The sequence below is a fragment of the Bombus vancouverensis genome, chromosome 11 (genome assembly GCF_051014615.1).
Source record: "Bombus vancouverensis nearcticus chromosome 11, iyBomVanc1_principal, whole genome shotgun sequence".
Taxonomy (NCBI): Eukaryota; Metazoa; Arthropoda; class Insecta; order Hymenoptera; family Apidae; genus Bombus; species Bombus vancouverensis.
The window spans coordinates 12,697,734-12,718,910 of NC_134921.1; the positions used below are offsets into that span (position 1 = coordinate 12,697,734).

At 39.8% G+C, this 21,177-nt stretch overlaps 1 protein-coding gene across 1 annotated transcript in view; it reads right to left on the reverse strand.

Moving 5' to 3' along the window:
- The window catches only part of LOC117154739 (Shaker cognate w), a 47,440-nt gene that overhangs the window by 15,748 nt on the left and 10,515 nt on the right, over positions 1-21,177 (reverse strand). The window contains exons 2-4 of the mRNA XM_033329981.2: positions 12,528-12,906; positions 4,230-4,424; positions 403-1,444 (exon numbers count right to left, since the gene is read on the reverse strand). Of these exons, the coding sequence (XP_033185872.1) occupies positions 403-1,444; positions 4,230-4,424; positions 12,528-12,854 (1,564 nt within the window). The 5' untranslated portion in view covers positions 12,855-12,906. The remainder of the gene's footprint in view (positions 1-402; positions 1,445-4,229; positions 4,425-12,527; positions 12,907-21,177) is intronic.

Here is a 21,177-nt window from a genome sequence, read left to right on the forward strand (position 1 = left end):
GAACCTACGATGTCATTTTCCTCCCATAAAAACGCGAGTGGGCGATGGAAAACGTTACGATAGTGCCTTTGAAATCCGTCAATAGTCGACTAGTACAATAGCGTTGTTGCATTCGTCGTATTGGATTGTCGCGGGGATTCTGTTTTTACGAAGATAGGATATCTTACTCTACGCTGGCAAGCACTTGTCGCCTTTTATGCCATTACTACGTTTCCATAGATTTGTATTAGTAACTAACCAGTACTCCTAATAATACGATAAGAAATACGTACATTTTATTTTGACAACGAAATATAGTGGACAGTGGAAACGGAGTAAAATACGTTTCTACGCGGACTTACGCGAAAACGACAAACCTAATCCTCGAGAAACACGTGTCGCGATCAAGCATGGAGAACTTACCTGTTTTCGTGGCGAACGAAACATCCTTTGGATGATTGGTCTTGATAGCGTTCATCCGTCTGTTCTGAGGTCCCATGCCGCCAGTGCAGCCGACCCCGGGCGTCTGTCCAAGGCCAGGGGCTAGAGCACCGGATCCCGATGTAGGTCCACCCGACTGCATGTGCTGTTGGGTGCATCCCGGTGGCCCCATAGTGCCTGCAACCCCGGCCGCTCCCAACGGCGCACCCAGAGTCCGTACTCTCGGCTGTTCGACCGGAATTACACGGCGTCTCTTCTTCGGTAGCTTGGCTCGCGCCTGCGTGTGACTGTAATACATCGCAAAGTTGCTGACGATCACGGGCACCGGCAGGGCGATCGTGAGGACACCGGCAAGGGCGCACAGCGCGCCGACGAACATCCCTATGTAGGTTTTCGGCACCATGTCCCCGTAACCGACGGTGGTCATCGTGACCAGAGCCCACCACAATCCCAATGGTATGCTCTTGAAATCATTCTTCGGATTGTACTGGGTACGTTCCGCGTAATAGACCAGACTGGCGAAGATCACGATGCCAAGGACCAAGAAGAAGACCAACAAGGTCAATTCTTTGGCGGATGCGCGGAACGTCTGGATGAGGATCTTCAGGCCGGACGAATGACGGGTTAGCTTGAACAGTCTCATGATACGTATGATGCTCAAGAACTCGAGTATATCGGCGTTCTCCAGATGCGAGGCGAAACGCTGTAGCCCCAAATCGATGTAGAAACTGACGGTAGCTACCATGTCGATCACGTTGACCGAGCTCTTGATGAACACGCACCGGTTCGGGCTCGCGGTAATCCGTATTAGAAACTCGAGAGTAAACCAGGCGTTGCACACGCACTCGATGTAGAAAAAGAAGTCGTGAGCGTTCGTATGCGTTTTATCCACCGCCCAGGAGCTGCCGTTCCCCGTGTTCACCGATCGGTTCACGATCACCGGCACGCGCATGTCCGGATGCGTCTTCAGGCAGAACGACAAGATCGAGATGCAGATGAACAGGACCGAGACTATGCTGATCACCTGTGGAGCATTTCGAATAATTTGATTAGAGGTGGATTGATCGTCAGGTTCGAGTTTGCATTGTGTTAGAGAACTGCCCGAGACATTTATCATCGTATCAAAATTTCTTCTCGTAGACGGTCGTAACAAACGCATCATCCATATCATACTACGATCAAAGATATAATTGAAAATACCCACTTCTCTAGGGTATTCCAAACAGAACCCTAAAACTAAACGCAAACACTTCCAACAAATTGATCGGCGATAAAAGGATAAAGAAACGAAGAGTCGAGGACGTGATTCGAATCCCTGCTATCACTCGCGAAGAAGATATCAACGCATGACTAAAGTTTCAGAATTGCTTTTCATTATGAGCGTCAGAACGTGGACAATGTTAGACGAAAATCTGAATAGGCCATAAAATGTCTGGAGGGATCACGTCGAATCATGAAACTGAGATTATCGCGGGGATCGCCTAGAGGAGTACTAACGCACGACTAACTTTTATAGAAAATCCTGTTACCGTGGTTCCACCGTGTTTTGTTCTTTGTAACGACGTTAAAAGTTACGCGCTGTTGCGTGATCAGTACGTTCTTACCTCTACGATCGATTTTCTTCGGCAACAGCTTTTAACGTCGCTACGAAACAAGTAGTTACGCTAACCTTCGATACGAACGAGAATTTACGTCGATGACTCTTTTTTGAATGTGGCCGATATTAACGGAGGCTATAGACGATCCATTCTGTCACGCAGCGATTTAACGCGTTGGTGATACACGAACATTAGAGTTACTCTACAAAATGTCTGAAAATTTGACTGGTTAATCATAATTAAACGAAAAAAAAGACAATCTATACTCGTGTTAAATAAAATTCCTATCGGAGATAATAACAAGCTGGATAAATTATCGCACGATTCATTTTATGCTACCTTTGTGTTTCTTTGTACGACGTAATGCTACGTATTGTGATCTAAAATAATCACCGTGTTCCTGAGAAACGAACTGAGAAAGGTATTGTAATAATTTCACGTCAACTTCACGTGGACAGGATAATAGAATTGGAGGCGAAAGACGATAATAGTTGAAAGGGATCGTACAGAGAACACAGGTAAGACGAGATGAAACGAAAATAAAGCCGGGAGAAAAGTAATATGAAAAGTAAATTCCAACTACCAATTCCTGGATGTACTTTAATCGCTTCTTTGCCGTTGAGTTAGATCCTCTTTTTATCATAAATAATTTCGATAACCGACGGAGCGAGAGATATCCTTGAGAATATCCTGCGACGATGACGCGCACTAGAAAGATCGTGAATTATTATTAACTTTGATTAAAAGTTTTACGGTTATAGAATTTCAGCACAACGTACAAATTCACAATTATTCTACAGCCAATTGTCATTTCGCCGCTCGATTTAATTACTTGTCTTTATTAACAACGAACGAACAAAGATCAAGGATGCCTTTAGCCGAAACGGAAAACGTTTATTGAGATCTTTCTTTTCCATTCCGTGAATACTATCTGGTCTTACAATTGCGAAGCCGGAATCCAACCTGTACAGAAATTTTATTCCTTTTGGATCATGAATCGCGTATTGGAAACTCGATAGAAGTTTATTATCGTGTACAACTTTTTCATTGAACGTAAACCTGTTTACAGCGGAGTTCTGTCGTTTTGACAGCAGCGTACGACAGTTGAAAGTTTTCAGTTTGATCCACTTCTTCGTTTTCTCGCTCTTTGTCATAAACAGCAACAGGGGGAAAATAAATGAAAAGCTGTTTTTACGATGGAACTTTCAGAAGACGTAACAATGTGCCACTGCTTTATTAACCACGTTTAGCTACTTGAGCGTTTCACGAGAATTAAGATACGTGTTTCTTCGTAGTAGTTCTCTTATTCCTAGTTTTATAAATCGCCTGTGAATATTTAAACAGATTTTATTACGTTTTTTATTTAACACGAATGACATATAGCGTAGACATTTGTGCAAAAAGACGTTTCATTATAATAAAGCAACAATTTTTATACAAAATATAACGGAGTCGACTGTTTAATACATGATAGAAAATAATGGCTAGCTTCTGCTATAAATTTTAACCTTATTTATAGTTCGTTGTTGTGTATATTTTACGAACTACGTTTCTTGGTTAACCACGAGCGAAGTATGTTTAAACTTCTTACCCCGAAGTTTCTGTCAAACAAGTTGCCGTCAAACTTTTGACAGCTACCTAACATAATAACAGGACCTGACAAAACCAGTTCCTTTTTCCTTTTCTTCGTGTATTTATATACTAAAACTCGCGCTTAATAACAAATCTTCGTTTCAATCTGAAATTCGATAACAAATAAAATATTTAAATGCTATTTGTTCGTTGAAACGAGAACAAGATCGAAACGGGTGTATAAACTAGAACACCGTAACACGGTTAGCCCTTAACTGCAAGCTTTAACACCTTTTTCGATGGCACCGAACGCTTTTAATGTAACATTTAATCAATTAATTGCTTTCACTTGGAAATTTAAAGCTACATTGAAAACGCATTGATTACTATCTCTACGTTATGTATCGATGTTATTAAAATTACGTATTATCCGAAATATCGATATACCGTACGTTTACACATTGCAACATGTTTATCTAATACGATTAAAGTCGTTAAAGTTTAATTCCAGCGCTAACTAAAATTCTGTTCCAATCGGTGTAGTTCTATCGTATTGTCCATCTTGTCTAGAGAAAACAAATGTATACACATGAAAAATATACAAAATATACAAAATATACAAAATACAAGTATACGAACCTTGGCTGCCAGCGAGGAGTAGGGTTCGTCGAACAGCGACCACATCTGGGGCTTGAGCTTTTGCCACCACGTGAGAGTGCCCTCGTAATATGCCTCCTCGAAACCGAACTTCCTTGCCAGTTCCTCGTCGGTCGGCTTCTCGGTATCGAGGTCCAACCTGTCGAGGACTGTCAGCGTTTCCTGCGTGTCCCGATGCTAGAAGAGCGGGTCGGGGTGGAAGAGAGGAAGGATGCAACAACGATCGTTATTCGTACCTGCGAAACTCTCTCGTTCTCTCGAAGGTGCGTATTTTTTTTTTTTTTTTTTTTTTTTGTTCGTGCTTTTCCTCGGGACACACATAAAAAAGCGCGTGCAAAGCGTACGTGAATGTCTACATATCGAAAGAAGAAAGTCATTCCAAATTTCAGCTACGACTAAATTCTAGCTGGTTTCGAAACTCACGATCACACCGTATGTTACATCTCGTTATTTCTATTTTACGTTATTCCTGTTGCTATTACGTTCTCGTCCGTAATTCGTATTATGCGTGGCTGGAAAGTTGCTGCTACACGTTTCGAATACCGAAACGTGTAATTGGAAATACTAATAGGTGAACGGTTATCGGAGAGGAAGCGACAGGAGAAAGAATGCCGCACAGTCAGAAATAAGGTTTGCAGCCCAGAACTTAAATCGACTACGGCATTATTGTTCTATCTGGCATAGACGTGTCTCGACTGTCCCAAACAATACATCCAAACAACCTATTTGTAGATATACGACAAGTTTGGCCAATGGCGAAAATACGTGTGCCCTATTTTTCACGTCACGTCACGTCACGTCACGGACGGTAGTCCCATTCCGGTGGAAACCAATCAGGCCGACGTTCCTTTCGCTAGCGAAGTTTCCAGCCACGGAATATGCATGTATCTCATGGCGGTGAAAAGGACCGACGAAAGCATCGTGGTCTCGAGTTACCCCACGTGGCGCATTTGTTCTGGCTGCCACGTGAAATTGCCGGTTTCATAGGGTAAATGACACTGCGCTCTGACTTCTCGCGGCTCTCCGAGTATTCTTCGGCACGCTTCCAACCAACCCACCGGTTTCCTGGATTCCTTTGTGCGAAGGAGTCCCTGGACGATTTCGCGTAGCTCTGAATCATCGTGTTATTATACGGCCGTGTGTTTCTTTATTGGGCGGCGACGACTCGAGGGACGAACTCGACACTCGGAGACAATGGAGAGATGATTCTTATAAAGTATCGTTTGTTCGAGCTTTCGCTTTCTTATTGCTAATTTGATGCCCCGCTTTTGTTCGCCAACAGATTGGGGGAGTACAGATCGTTTCGCGGAATTGGTTGTATATAACGTGCAGGATTTTGCCGAAAGAAAACGAGGGAATTATGACCGAGATTGTGTTTGAATGAATATACGAGGCTTTTATTAGATTTATCATTGACCTTTTCGGTGCTGGGTACTCTAGGCACGATCCTATCAACGACGATATTCGTTACGATCGTTGATACAGGATAAGACTGTGGATGTTTCTGCGAATTCATACGCGTTTTACCCTCTTTCGGACCAACGATGCTTTCTCCTCGACCAGACCCTAATGAAACAAGATCGCTTCGAAACCAGCATCGTCTTTACAGGCATTATACAGCATTCGCTCTCACATCGAAGTCACTTGCGTTTCGTCTAATTCCTAGGAACTCACGATACCGTATTTTATTGCTGATAAAATGAAATATCTCTTTGCTCTATAAAGGATGAATACGTCAATCTATAAACTGCTCTTTTGTCCCGGTATTTCTTTTCAATTCGATTCTCATTTGATGCGATGACGATGACGATCCAACCTTAATAGAGCAACTAGCCTGCGACTATAGTAAATTCTTCCAGAAATTGGACGTATAACAAATGCAAGTAACAATGCGCGATCGAAGCACGAGAATTAAACTCGTCCAATTCCCTTGCTTCGAATTTCCATACGCAAACATTCATTGTAGCTCACAACTAGCAGCACATTTGAATGATAGGGGGAGGATTTCCCAAGGGGACACATGATTTCATCAGTTTCCTCTTTCACCTGGCGGATCATCGGTCCACGCTCCTATTACCGGCTGATAAACAAACTGTCAAAACGGGTCGTCCCCTAATCAGAATCTTTTTTAATTACGAAATTCGAAATTAATAGAGACGAATGAATTCCAGTCAGGCTGCTTTTAACTCTTGCAAATGTGAATGCTACCGATTCTTAATTTAAACAGAAACGAAGATAAGAGACAAGTAAAGAATTACGCTCGAAAGATCGACGATCCGACCTCGGTCAACGTGTTAAGGATTGCCCGGATCGACGCAAAATACTCGAAGCTGCCAAGTTTACGCGTGTGATCTCATCGAAGCTCGAACTTTCACGCTCATCCATCGTTTAGCATACAGGCGTCGTATTAGCAAAAATTTCCTGTGCGAGCAAACTCGGAAGCTGCTATCGTTTGTTACACCGTCACGAAGAAGCTTTTTGTCATTTTATTACGAGTATTTCGCGTTGATTATGGGAATCCTTCGCAATTCGATAAATCAAGGGACGAGATTAACTTGGACCAGGCAAATAGAGTTGCACGAGCCATGTTTCACCGCATCGTTCAATGAACTCGCCCATTGGGATTCGCACCTTCGTCTCATGATTAATCCTAATCACCGGGAAATTCGATGCCGCTTTTTTCGGCCGGCCTCGTTTCGTCGGGTTCCAACGGGAATTCGATTATAATCGCTGCTCGTTTGCACGCCGCGGCTATCGACGAGATTGTTTACGTTAATTGAGCGGAACCGATCGACGTTCTAATCGGAACCGACCTCGCCTGTCTTTTTTTCGAATCGTCCAGTCAACGACTTTAGCGATAGATTCGAGTGATCTTGTGTTATTTATGTTAGTTATATTTGCGAGCATTCGAAACTAACGGTCTACTCTTTGAATATGAATTAAATTGCTTGCTTTACGAACGTAGATTTCTTGGCTATCTTTATTCGATTTCATAGTTTCGAGGGTGGACGACGTTGGAAATTTTACTCGTTTAAAAGTTCAGAGATTGTAGCTTTTACCGATCCTAATTTTTGCTTTGAGATTTACCGTACGATACTGTACTAAACAATTTCAATTAAACTTTGGTTAATCTGACACGTACATCTGTTTGTATAATTCTTTATATATTAATTTGAAACACCGTGCACGAAAAAGCCAATAATTTGCCGGCTGTTATACTTGTTTTTGCGTCAAAACGGCTTTGCGGCTTCGCGAATTTGAACTGTTCCCTGCAGCGGAAGCGCGTTGGCGGCTAATTCCATCGTAACGAAAGGATTAAACTTCTGGATTAAATTCATTAATTCTAACAACTTCTTCCGATATTCTGATACTCGTTTAAAATTCGAAACGTTTTAATGTAAAAGTAATCTAAAAAACTGTAGCAGGAATTTCTTCGTGGGAACAGAAGACGCAACGCAAAAGCTTCTTATTTACAATAGCTCCGTAGATTCGTTCTATGGCCTTAATCGAGCACGAAGATCGATAAATTCGTTTCACAGTTTCCCATTAAATTTTCCATAATTCACGTTTCATTTCTGTTCTCGGCTTTACGAGTTAAGATCGTATCGGATTACTGCTTGGCAACAAAGAAATTATCGTCTGAACGGATATTATTCGGTCTTCATCGGTATTTACGCGCCTCTTTCGCGGATCACTAGAAATTTCTGAATTAATTGGGAAATCTCACGGGCACCGGATGTTTACACCGCAAAACTGAAATCAATCGGTCAAGAAGATTTCATATTCTAACCATGGAATGGTTAAACGTTCAATCGTTTCTCAAATATTGATATCATAAATTATGGTAAGAACAGATTCAATGGATGATAACAGCTCGTAAGATGCAAACTCTACGACAGCTTTTCGTACATGCAGAGCAACCCGAGGCAAGTAGGGAGAAAACACCGGATAACGGAATAATCGAATTGGCAAACACGGACGTGCAATTCCAGGAATATTTCTGAGGTACCATTACTACTTTGAAGCTAATTGGACGCTGATTGACAATTTGGATAATGTACAATGTACGAGAGACTCGTGGAATGGTATGCTACGATTGTGGCGAGCAGCATTTGAATATTACTGCAGGCTTGTCGTTACTGGATTTTGGCGAATGCGATATATCAGAACCGGAAACCGTGAAGGACGTATATACACGACCCCGATTAGAAGACGATATAGGGTACGCGATCGTGCAGTTAATCGACTAGAAACGCCCCTGTCGACATCGAAAATCCCTTTAGACGATCATTAAAATCGCCCACGACGTGTTCGTAAATTTTCGAACTCTGTTCTATCGCTTTTATACTCGCGATAGTCGCGAATTTTCACGTCGCAGAAAAGGACCTTATACTTATGTAGTTACGTATTTTTGTATTTCATGTTAAAAAATAATTAAATTAAAAAAATTAAAAAAATTAAAAAAATTAAAAAAATTAATTAAACAAATTTTTTTTTATCAAAACTTTCTTTTCTCTATGGCTCCGAAGAATACAACTCTTTAAGCGCAAATATGTTAAAGAAAACGTGTTAGCGATTACATGGTAGTACAGCCTCGCTTGATTGTGGTGTTCGTTAACGATTGATTTTAACGTTGATTAATAATCTAACATTTATCGTATGTAACTTATTTTTGATTAATTTCTAGAATTATTATCAACTCATAGGCTGCTACACGTCCACTGATATCAGGCATTTTGCACGTGTATCTTTGAAACGTCGCAACAGCCAGCTAAGAAGATCAGTTAGGTCTTTAAATATTTACGAAACAATGGAAAACTACGAGTAATTCGCCAGAGTTACACAGCATTCTTCGCTAAATTATCTTCTCGGATCTAATCTCGAGATTCACCGAATCTTGCCCCCGCAGCGCAATAGATCTACGGAACGCGTTTCAAATTTTCACAGAGACTCCCGCGATATTCTTCCGTTTCCCATAAAAATCCTTTCTCTTGGTCTCTTCTGCGCGATAATTTAATAGGTAACAATACAAAAATGGCTACACGTTTCCGTTATACGATCAGCTTGCTTGCGAACGACGAATTTGCAAGTTTTCTACTGTAAAATTTAAAAACAATTCTTGGCAAAGCTAATGTTTCGTTCTTTCAGAGTACCCTAACTGATATTTGAAATTTAGACATTGTTAGTAAGTTTTAGATCGGGTCACGGTTCTAATATCTCTCCAAAACTTGATATTTGTACTTGTACTTTCATCAGAAATCGCGAAATAATGGAAACTGTTCCCGAGGATTGTCAATATTGTACGAACATTAACGACGCTTACGTTTCGACAACCATTTACAAATGAATTCCATTACTCTAATTAAATGATAAATTTATCCGGCGCACACATAAAGGTAACACTGTTTACGTACGTGTCGTATTACGAATGATGAGATTTTATCGTATTCGTAGCGACTCACAGATAATATCTTAATCTTCTATTGTCACGACAGCTGCATGTGCACACTCGTACTATAATGTGGTCGCCATGATTTATGGCCATGTGTGATGAAAATAATAATGTGCATATTATACGAATTATGTTTACTACTGTTGTTTTAACTACTTTATTTAAAAAACCACTATTTTAAGACACTATCTGAACGTGAGAATTTTATTCACAGATACCTGTTCGAATCAGTAGCTTTTTCAATATTTCAATAATTGGAAGACTCTATAAAAACAAAAAAAGGATACATGTGCATCTTTTTCCAGAAATGAAATACATACGCTAACAGCCAAAAGTTTACACTTATTTGTAGTAATTACTCCACATATAAATTACTGCTTCCAATTTTTCTATCGATAGTGTAATATCAACTCCTAACGTCCGATTCTTTCTCCCTTTGTTAACATTTATTTGCCTCGTTGCCCTGATACCTTCGAGAAACCTTCCACTCCATTATTTCGAAAAAAAGATCTACTGCCCGTGAAACAAATAGCCATATAAATTCCAGTGAAATATTCAGTGCCTCGGAAAAATCGCACCTTGTTACTTTATTTATATCCACCGTCACAAATCAATGGCGTTTAATCAAACCCCAAAGATGTCCTTTACCCTGCGTTCTATAGGCGCCTCCACATAAATCTCTCGTTTCCCCTCATCTTTTTCTCCCGATACCCAACGACCAACACGGGTCGAATATGGTCAAAGCTGCAAATGGTCACCGTTTGGTCCAGACGTCGTAAATGGGTCAAGATGGATAATCTCACGGGATAAGGTTTGGAGACACTCAATGAACGAAGTCGAGGAGAAAGTAAGTTACTTCATAGTATAAATCGAAAGTGAAACGAAGGGTGAGAGGCAAGAAAAAGAGGAACGACGACGAAACGGTTTCATTCAGAGAGGAAGAGAATAAATTTGTAATACTTCGGTCCATCGGTGAAGAAGTAAGATTCGCGAAGTTCAATGGTATGAAAACGAAAAAGAATATTTCAGATTTGCTGCAATTATGATAATCGAGTTACTATTCTTTGGAAACTTGCCCGACTGCTTACTTTTACGTTTCTCCTACTTTTTTCGCAAAAAAAAAAGAATGAAAGAAGAGAGAGAGAGGGAGGAAAAAATAGTACGACTTACGAAAAAGTAAAGCGATACGATAAATTCAATTTTGTTTCACAGTCGCATCGTATAATACAATTAATTACGTTTTGCCATGAGTCTGACATCGGTGTCACACGTTAATAGCGAGACGAAGGAAACAAAATGCAATTTATTCGATCGGTTCCTTTCATTTCCATACAACGATCGGTACGCATCGGTATTTCGTAGACCGGAAGAACGAAATTTTTACAGATTTTTCCTAGCTTTCGATTTTCTTTCGTACATGCGTCTTACGAATGTGCACGACAATGGATGCATCAATTCGCTCGCCTCGTACACGGTGTGCTAGTTTCCGCGAATCGATAATTGTGCGTGTACCGTAGAATTTAAAACGGAGAAAGGAACGAGAAGAATGTAAAAAACATGTAAGCGGGTCGAATCCATGTTAAATCTATCGTTTGGTAACATATTACAACGTTTCTGAGTAGATTAATTTCTGAATAATTTCCAAGGATGATTTTAAAATAATATTATTTGGTATTTTGTCTGGCTCGTAAAATTGTCGGAATGTTAAAGCGAACGAATTTCATCAGCAAATTAATACGATTGTCACTGATATTCGTTAAATCGATAGATATACACTGGTGAAATTGTGGAACAACGAATGGTGAAAAAATTTACAAATGGGACATCGCGATTTCATCGATGGAAATGATTCTTTTTTCATTATAAAAGTAGGAATTGTTCGATTCGACTGTCTCGTTGTTTTGCTGAATCAGTTGACCGAAATAACGACCACAGAGAGGAATAATTCATTATTTTATCTGTGTACGCGATTTGTCGCCTCCTTCAAAATTGTTAAGGGTATTAAATTAAATTCATCCGACAAATGGCGAATATTTAGAATCGTGTAAACGAAAATTTACACGATCGTGGTTCTGTGTCTAATTCTCGATTAAACGAGCGATAATACGATAAAACGAATAGGATACACGTCGATTATATTATACAAATTGCATTATACGAGCGGTGATTTTCTATGTACTGGTGTATGTACACTATTAATTAACGAACGATAGTATTATTAATGATTAAATAAAATCGATGACACTTGTGTCACATCGTTTGCGTAGTGCAATGCTTCGTATTTGCGATTATAGATCTAGATTGAATATAAAACGATATTATAAACAGACGTAACAAACACATTCCCATTATGTCGTAAAAAAATCAGTATTTACTAGTGTGATTGCGGATGCAGATTAAGCGATACGATCATATTTCTATACTATCTCCTATGTTTAAGCACGTGGACAAGGAATAATATTTATAGTCAAACGATAATTACATGTGCTTTTAAATTACTTAATTCTATCGAGAATAATCTAACAACAACAAATCAAGTCGCTCGATATCAACGTAGAGTCAAATTTACGTAAACTCAAAAAACTTCTAATCGACGAGTAGAACTGTATCTAACGTAATCTAACAATTCCCAATTTTAACTCCGTAGATACGCTGACTCTTCGTCAACGACGACGATACGTCTTAAATTCGAACGCGTATTTGAAAAATCGCGATCTCTCGTCCCTTAATCTTGCACCCGCGATCGATAAAACCGCATCTACGAATAGCTAAGTGAACACGACAAAGAAAACTGAAAGCTGGATAGATGTGCGCCGATGCTTATATACCTGGGTATATGTCATCCAACAACATGGTTCCACCTGATTGGAGTCGAGTCCCCAGAAGTCGAGTTCCTCCTCGAACAACGGTCCGCACACATCGGTCGGATAGTGGAGCTTCCCTGTGCGATAGTAATTGAGCACTTGGGCGAAGACCCCCGGATGCCTGTCGAAGAAGTATTCGTTGAGGATCGGGTCGTAGTTACCGAGAGCCTCGGTCAACTTTGACAGCCTGGTCGCGGGGATCTTCTTCAGGGTCGCCTTGTACGTCTCGTGCCGGATACCGCCCACGTTCAGGATCACGCGGTTTTCCGAATCCGTGTTCAGGATACTCATTTTGATCGCGGCTCTGCTATCGCCGGTTCCGACTCAGAGAAACCCACACGGCCTGCAATGAGAAATGAAAACACGATGATGGCGACACGTTGACGTTGATGGAACTGTTGTCGGTGCTAAGAGGGTGGAATATTCAGCCACGAGCCTGGAATTCCTCGCGTCACGCAATAGGGCGCCAGTTTGCGGGTTCCCATGGCTTATCGATTCACGTCTGTCAAGAGACCATAAGTCTGTGACAGCCTGGCAAAGTCCATCCCTCATAGTCGTCTTTGCTTTCCTTCGCCTTTCACCGAACCGTATAAACTAGTTCAATTCCGATCGTAAATTGTACAGGAACGTAATTATCTATATCGTTAAACTACCGTAATAAGAAAAAAAGAAAATAGTCTTTGAAAGAATTCCCCTCATTAAGTTGTTCAATCGCTGAAGCAGACTTACAAGATAAGCATCCGTCGTTGACTAACGCAAGAGGACAAGCAAGATCTCTCCAATCTAAGACTGTTTGCCGGTAGCCTCAAAATCTTTTACCTATCGAGTTATGTACATCCTTGAACATATATATCTTGTCTCTCGAGAGCCCTTCAGCGTTTCTTTCAATTCCATTCCCCTTTCGTTTATATAGGCTTGCGTCTATCTGCTACCTTACAGTCAGTTATTCAGATCTTTGATACTGTTCGATGTCCGACAACTTGATGGATCTTTGTTTGCATTTTTAACATATTGACAATAGAAGGAATTTCATATTTCGTGTACCGTTGTTTGTTTTAACGTGATACCATAGCGGAGAACTAAAATAGTTCAAGTACCGCTTGCTATGATATTTCATAAGATTGAGTATTATTATTTCTTAGACAAATGAAAAGATCTTCTACTTCGCATTTCGTTCCATCTATTTTGACACTAGAAACGACCCGCTGTCAAACGGCGAACGTCATTTCACTCTGATTACAAGAGTCGAAAGGAATTCAATGAAAGAACTATCTGTTTTCGATGCACTCGATCAAATACTAAAATGATAGAAACGTTGCTGACATTCCCCATTTTCACTGGAAACGAATCCAGAAGGCACTTGTGTAAGGTTCGATGTCCCCATTCTCCGTGTAAGCCGATTTCCGCGTGAATCGTTGCCAAGAGTCATCGAAATGGCACAATCGAATGCCACTTGCGATGACGATGCCTAATCCAAGAGATTGGAATCGTGATTCTATCGCAAGAAGCTGGTGAGCTAGGGAATTTTGTTGAATTTAAACGTCCTAGGTTATCGTTTTACCTTATTTCCGATGTTATTGCGTAAACTTTAGTTTTAAAAAATTCTAAATTTTACTGCATATTTTTCACTATCGGAAAAAGCTTATAGTCGGTAATACACGGTAAGAGCGTATGCTATATGCAAAAATAAGTCGTGAAAAGAGGAAGGATCTTTCTTCCTGCAGCCTTCGTACTCGAAAAAATCGAGTTTGAAAAATCTGCGATTAACGCTCTTCCCATGGAACGCGTTTATGTCTCGATCTTTTCGAAAACGAAGTCTTAAACGGAACAAATCTTCTTCTACATTTTTACAAGTATCTTTACACGTAGAGTAGATGTTCTCACGTAATTCGTTTCAAAATATTTAAGTTACTAATTGTTGTAGAGTCACCCCAAACTGGTTAAAAGTTTGAACAATATCTTTTATTCGATTAGAAGCTCGTAGACGTTTTTGAAGATAAGAATGTGTATTTTCACGTTGGTATTTTTTTGTTAATTAAGTATTTTAATTAGAATTTCGAAAATTACTTCCTTCGACTGCTACTTACTACTTGTCAATAATGAACGACGTATGACAAACTTCCAAGAGCTTCTAAGAGACAACTGTGTAAAAGACAAGTTCTAAATGCAACTGTTGGGTAATTAGAGACGTATACAGGATGCATTAGCATTTTAATATAAATATCTAATTTCTAAATTGTATTTAGGAGGAACGATATTTCATACGCATCAACTTAATATACAAGATTTTATCTACTGTACGCACAAGATGAAATAATTTGTAGCTGCAATCTTCTATACGACCTTTCCTCCGAGATAGCCGTGGTATTTCCACGAAAATAACTATCATTTTTCATTCACGCGTTTCAACAGAAGTTCAACCTGCTATGAAAAGCGCTATTACAAGAATTGCCTATAGACACACGCCACCTTCGTTATGTCAAGATACACAAGCTCAGCCTTTTCGACGGCCCTTTAAAAAGAACGAAGGCGAGCAAATTTCTCTTTTGATTTTCAATTTTCCCACGCGAACCACGTTTCTCGAAACGCTTCTCGCCAAAACGCTTGAAAAAGGAAATAAGAAAATCGTACGCGTTCGGCAAATCTACGATCGTCACAAATGGGTAGAACCAGCAAAACTCTCTATCGAGTACCGCGGTATTCCGACAAACGGAACTTTGCATTTGTCCCATGCTCGATTCGTACCGTTACGATATCGAACAGCAGCGTTTCTCTGTTAAATGAAAACTTTACGACACCACCAGAGAATCAACGGCAAGTGCGTACTTTTTGTCAGTTGATTTGATTTATAGGGATATCGGTCATCGATTACGCGCAATTTAATCTTCGACCCTTTGTCGAAAACTCTTCGTTGTTTCACAGAGCCGACGAGGGTCAAGCTTTTTTCCATAGGAAGTGAATCGTAACGGGCCACGATCGACGATCGCGACGAGATTCCAACGAATTTGTCACCATTTTTCGTTACTTGCGAAAAGCCAAAGATATTTTCTCTTTGACAGAAAGTACTCCTCTTTTCACGATGAACGAGAGGCAAGTCTTTTCACACGGAGTATAGTCGTCTTGTACGACGCGATTGCTATGAATTTCTGATCATTTTTCGCGACGTTACGCCGTGCCTTGTCGATTCTAAAGGTGTTTAATGCGTGGAAAATGAAGATTCCGTCTGTCCCTTTTTTTCTTTCACTGTCTGGCTACACTTCAACCGGAATATCGATATTTCTCCTCGAATGGAACGTCGCGAAGGTAGATGATTCCGTCGAAAAGCCAGCAATATGGCAAAATTGCGGACATTCTCCAAGCTGTGAGTTTTATTTTAGTAATACTCGATTCTTTACGAATGCTCCAGATTTTCTACATTTTATTTGTATCTAACGTCTTTTATTCTTTTTTTATTCCAATAGACCATAGATTGTAGGTAAAGGGATATACAGGGTGGTCCGTAATTGGTGGTACAATCGAATATGGAGTGATTCTACGAGAGAAAATAAGCCGAAAATATGGAATAAAATCTTCTCGAACATTTTACTCTGTATTTTCGCCTAATCTTTTCTCACAGAATCAATCTGTACCCAATTGTGCCATCGGTTACGAACCACCTGGTGTATACATATTTTTTAAGTCTTATTGATAGTTTGCCGCAGATAGAAGCGGTGAAGAGTATCTATTTCAAAGTACATAGTATACTTCATCGTATTTCAATGGGAAATTCATCCAAAGGTAAAACTTTCTTAGTTGAGTTTCTGGTTTCGGTTGAGAAAGAAGAGGAGGATTATAAAATATGTTGGTGTTTGGAGAAATATCTGTGATGCAGCGTTCAGCGTTAAAGTATACTTAAATGAATCGAATTCGTCTAATATTTATATTCACCTAATATAATATTTTTAGAATCGTATTTATTCCAAGTTATCACTTTATCGAGAGACAAAATCCAATAAAATCTCTCTGCAAGTTGGCCGTTTCGATTCTTTTAATTTCATAGTTTTACGACTCGTGTAACGTGTTCTTATATTCCTCCGTGACACGTCGAATTTCCCGGAAGTTTTACGGCTGGCGAATATTTTCTAATTATACGCTTTCGTGACTTCGTCATTGACGTGTGCATATTTAACAATTGCGCTTAACTGGGACAAGCTAAAAATACAAACTTTTTATTCCTGCATCGTGTCCAAATCCTCATCTTCAAATGCACGTTACCTCTCTGTCTAATTTAGCACAAAAATGAGTGCAACTTGGCTGATAGCCATAGCAAAAGCGAAGTGGCTATGTTCGATAGGTATCGCCGAAACTTGCATGGGAAAAGCAACAACGGGAATAAATGGGTAGAAGCTGAAACTAAGCTACGTAATCAATTTAAATATTTTATGTACAATTTTCAACGTTAACGCGAGAGGTAAAGTTATCAAAACTCGTTAAAGAAAACGATACGATCGTTCTTTTATTCGATGATTTTAAACGATCATCGAACGTATTACTGACAAACGTCACGATGGAAAATCAAATGCTTTCCGAAATTATCGAAGTATTGATGTTTCGCACGGACTGTGAAACCTTCGAACTATTGTGACATTATTTGGTTTGTTAATTCTAACGCATGACAAATGGATTGATCGATGATGAAGGAGAGAATGTGCTTCAGAGCTCGTGACGTTTACCAACGACGTGATGAAGCTTCGATATAACCAATTCTGTATTTGGTTCGGTGTTTTGGATTTCCCCAATTTTTATCTTTCGCTCTTACGTTTGACACGAACGTTGACGAATAAATTGTTGAACGTGAAATATACCGTACAAGAAATTACATCGTATTTCGATGATTTTACAATAAATTAATATACGAATTGAATTTTCCAATCTTAAGAGCCCCCATTTTTTCCCCAATCCAGCGAATTCCATTGCTACTAATGTTTCGTGGTAGGAAGAGATCTCCGAGGGAGTATCAAGGTTGCTGGAATCTCCGCCGATAGCGAATTACTGTCACAGACTTGATAATACGTGACAGGATCTCTGGGAGGTTTCCATGAAACCGTATCAAAGGAGCCATTGAAGTGACATTCCAATTCCGTTCAACCGTGATTAATGTATTAACTGTCGACCGATCCGATATACGATTTCTTAAATACGTACACCTGTAGAAAAATTTTTGTAAAGAATACGATAAGAAAATGAAATGTCATTGGAACGTATTCTAATAAATACATGGATCAAATTATTAAACTCTTCAAGTTGCATATTTTTCTTCTTTCGCAAAGAGCAATTCGAAAAGCACCGCGCGTTACTTTAGTTCGCAGTTTTTCATCCTTCGGCCATGTCTAGGTCGCATCAAAAGCAATTTCCGATAGCAGCCAAAAAGCGAATCGCGTAACTCAAATTCGTTAAATGATCTTTACTTTTTCTCCGCTCTCCTCTGAACTTTCGTTAGGGAAAAAGGAAAGGCCTCGCTTTAATCCAATTCCGTGCGAAACGAAGTGACGCGACGTCTGTACGTTGATTCGTTTGAAATATTTCACATCGAAAGTTGTCGCGTCGGCGTTCATTTTTATCTCAATTCGATTCCGTCGTTTCATCGAATTAAAGTTAATTGAAGTACTGTTGGGCGCAAACGATACAACCTACGGCCGTGGTAAAAGTTCGACTTTGATCCTCCAGTACGGAGCTTCTTAAACTCTGGCTTGCGTAACAGAATTAGCGGATCGTGAAAATTTGTGCATCTGCCGCAACGAACTACACCAGCGAAATGAAAAATGTCGATCATCTGTTACTAAAGGATCATGAAGAATTCAGCGAGTTATCAGTCGAGATAGATATGAAATAAGAGCTTTTTAAAAGATCGGTTAAATGGATTTTTACTCCGAATTAGTACAAAATTTCCAGTAATTTCTACAATGGCCCTAGACACTTGTACTACATATTTATCGCAAAACGACGTCTTTATCATTCAAGATTGTATAATCATGATACAATATTAATTCTGAGAAACGCGTTACATCAAATATCCAATCGAGATTGAATTCTTTTGCAAACTAAACGATCATATTTATCTCGTCGATACGTTTTGTTCTAGTAAGTGGTAAATAAGCGATAGAATAGTAAATATAACAAAGAATTGTTTGAAATCAAACTTCTTCGATTAATTACCGATCTACGTATATAACTGGGGTCACCAATGGAGAAGGTTTAAGAAACGTTGCTCCAGTAATGCGAAATCAATTCCGTTCTACGAGTATTTCTTTCTTCTCGTTGTAAAAGGACCTCTGATTTTGTAAATAGCGCGAATAACGACATTCGTGCGGTTCGTACCACGTCGTGCTCGCTCGAGAGAAGCAATTACGGAACCAGGTATTCGCAGTTCCGAGCTTTCGAGCCTCGAATCGATCCTTTATTTGAACAACTAACTAGGAATTGATTAAGCATCTTGTATCGTCTCGGTGAGCATGTGTCGTACAGTTACACGTAATTGGAGTCTCCAAGAACATATTATATGGGATAAAACGATCGAAGGATGAATAAAAGGTGGATGGATCGAGCGAAAATGCATTTTGAGTGAAATTCTAATTAATGCTGCGGCGGTCTTCATTTATGTTGAATCGACAACCTTCGCATAAAGGCTATTATTTTCGCTGTCTTTTAGTAATAATAGTAACAATATAATTAAATTAACGTAGCGATAAATATTTTTTATTACCAGCAAACATCTAGTCGGCTTTCGTGCTCTAACTATATGAAAGTAATCACTGCGAGTTTGTACCTTAATGCAGACGGAATTTCCGTATTTTCCAACTGGCTTGGAAAATGCCTGAAAAGCAGCTCACGACACGACGTGTTCTTCAGGCAGCAACTTTGAGAGGGCTTTCATGTCTCCTCTTAAAGGAGTCGCACATACATCGTAACCAACAGAAAAGCACCCTGAGGCTATTTTTCTCGTACACCGTAAGATTGTTAAAAAATCTTCCGGTTCGGATAAACTTGGTTTAAACGCTGTTAATGCTATATTCCCGGACATTTTAAACTTTCAATAGAACGGTACAGCGATGTGTGCGTTTTTAATTAACCTTTGCCCGCGATTCGTCAGAGACGGAATTCGTGGTTATTGCCAACGTTTTATGTCGCTACCATCAGTGGTGGAACAACGAGAATTTTTTACAAACTGTTTCGTGCATTGCAAACGATAATCCTGTTTACATGGAATTTTTTTACGGCATTGAAAATCTTTGTTACGTTGTTCGTAAAAGTCGAATTTAGTACAAAAGCAGCCCAATTATTACATCTCGCCATTTTCATTGACGTCACATCGTAAACAGTATAAACGACGGTAAATGGGTAGGTCGAAAAATTATCTTGGATTCGATCCAAACTTCTACCTTTCGTTTATATTTTTCATTATCTTCTGCGGTTCTCTGCCACATGTAAACGACCTCGTAAATCAATATGACCACCGGCTTCTGCGGTTCTCAGTTCAGCGCGTAGTTTAAATCGTAAGAAACTTTAGATATCGTGGGCATACAGAATTAGCTGGCTGTAATGGAATTTCGTGCTCGTATCGTGCAAAATAGTTAACAGTTTAAAAGCAACGTTGCAGATATAAAAGGCACAACACGTAAAATCCAAATGCTCTAATGGCGGACGTAATTCTAAAATTTAACTATTGCAATTGAAATACCTTAATCGCTGATAGAGGTTAATCGTTGCTTCAAATATTCTCTGATACTAAATATATAACACTTACGTTCCTTCGAAACCGATCGAACGAGATAACATAATATAAATTGCCCTCATTCGCAAACAAAAGCTCGCAGGAAACATTAGGAACTTCTTATCGAATGAAACATCGACAAAGGTACAGTCCAAACTTTTAATCTCCATAATATAATAATAAACGTCTGAATCTTTTCTTCTTTCGAAATCCACTCTTCGCAATCGTTGTAAACGTTGACGAGAAGAAAAGAGCAAATTGCTTATAAACGTCTAACGAGCGGCTTACCTCGAGCGCTTGATACTTTCCTCTTGAACGAGAAGCCATTCAACGGGTTTGTTATTTATTCGATCGTTTTATTCGTCCAGCCCTGGGAAACTCGTAGGGCGCCCCCGCGTTGTACTGGGTATCAAATATTCTTAAAATATTACAATTTCAAATGTCGCCGTGCAGCCGTAGCTAACACGGTTGAAAGTCAATTCGTGAGTCTATCCAGAAATTTTCGTGGGCTGGTCGAGTCTCTCTTGAAATATTCACCGCTTCCTCGAGCATGAAACTCGATGTACGCGATCTGAACTCCAACACGTTTAACCCGTACATTGAACCTATTTTCTGCTTAAACGCTTATCTATCTCATTACCGTAATCCGCAATTATCAGATTACCTAGTAGATTTACAATTCGAGATTCCAGTAGCTCTTGCCGCGCTTTAATCACGGCCCCCTTTCCCGGGCGCAATGCCCACTTTGAAGCAACTGCGGATTTATAGGTTAACGTGCGGCTCTCAACTTTAAAGGAAGCCGCTAGAATTTTTACATTCTTTTCTTTCTCTGTTTGTTTTTCTTCCGTGCCTGTGTACATCTAC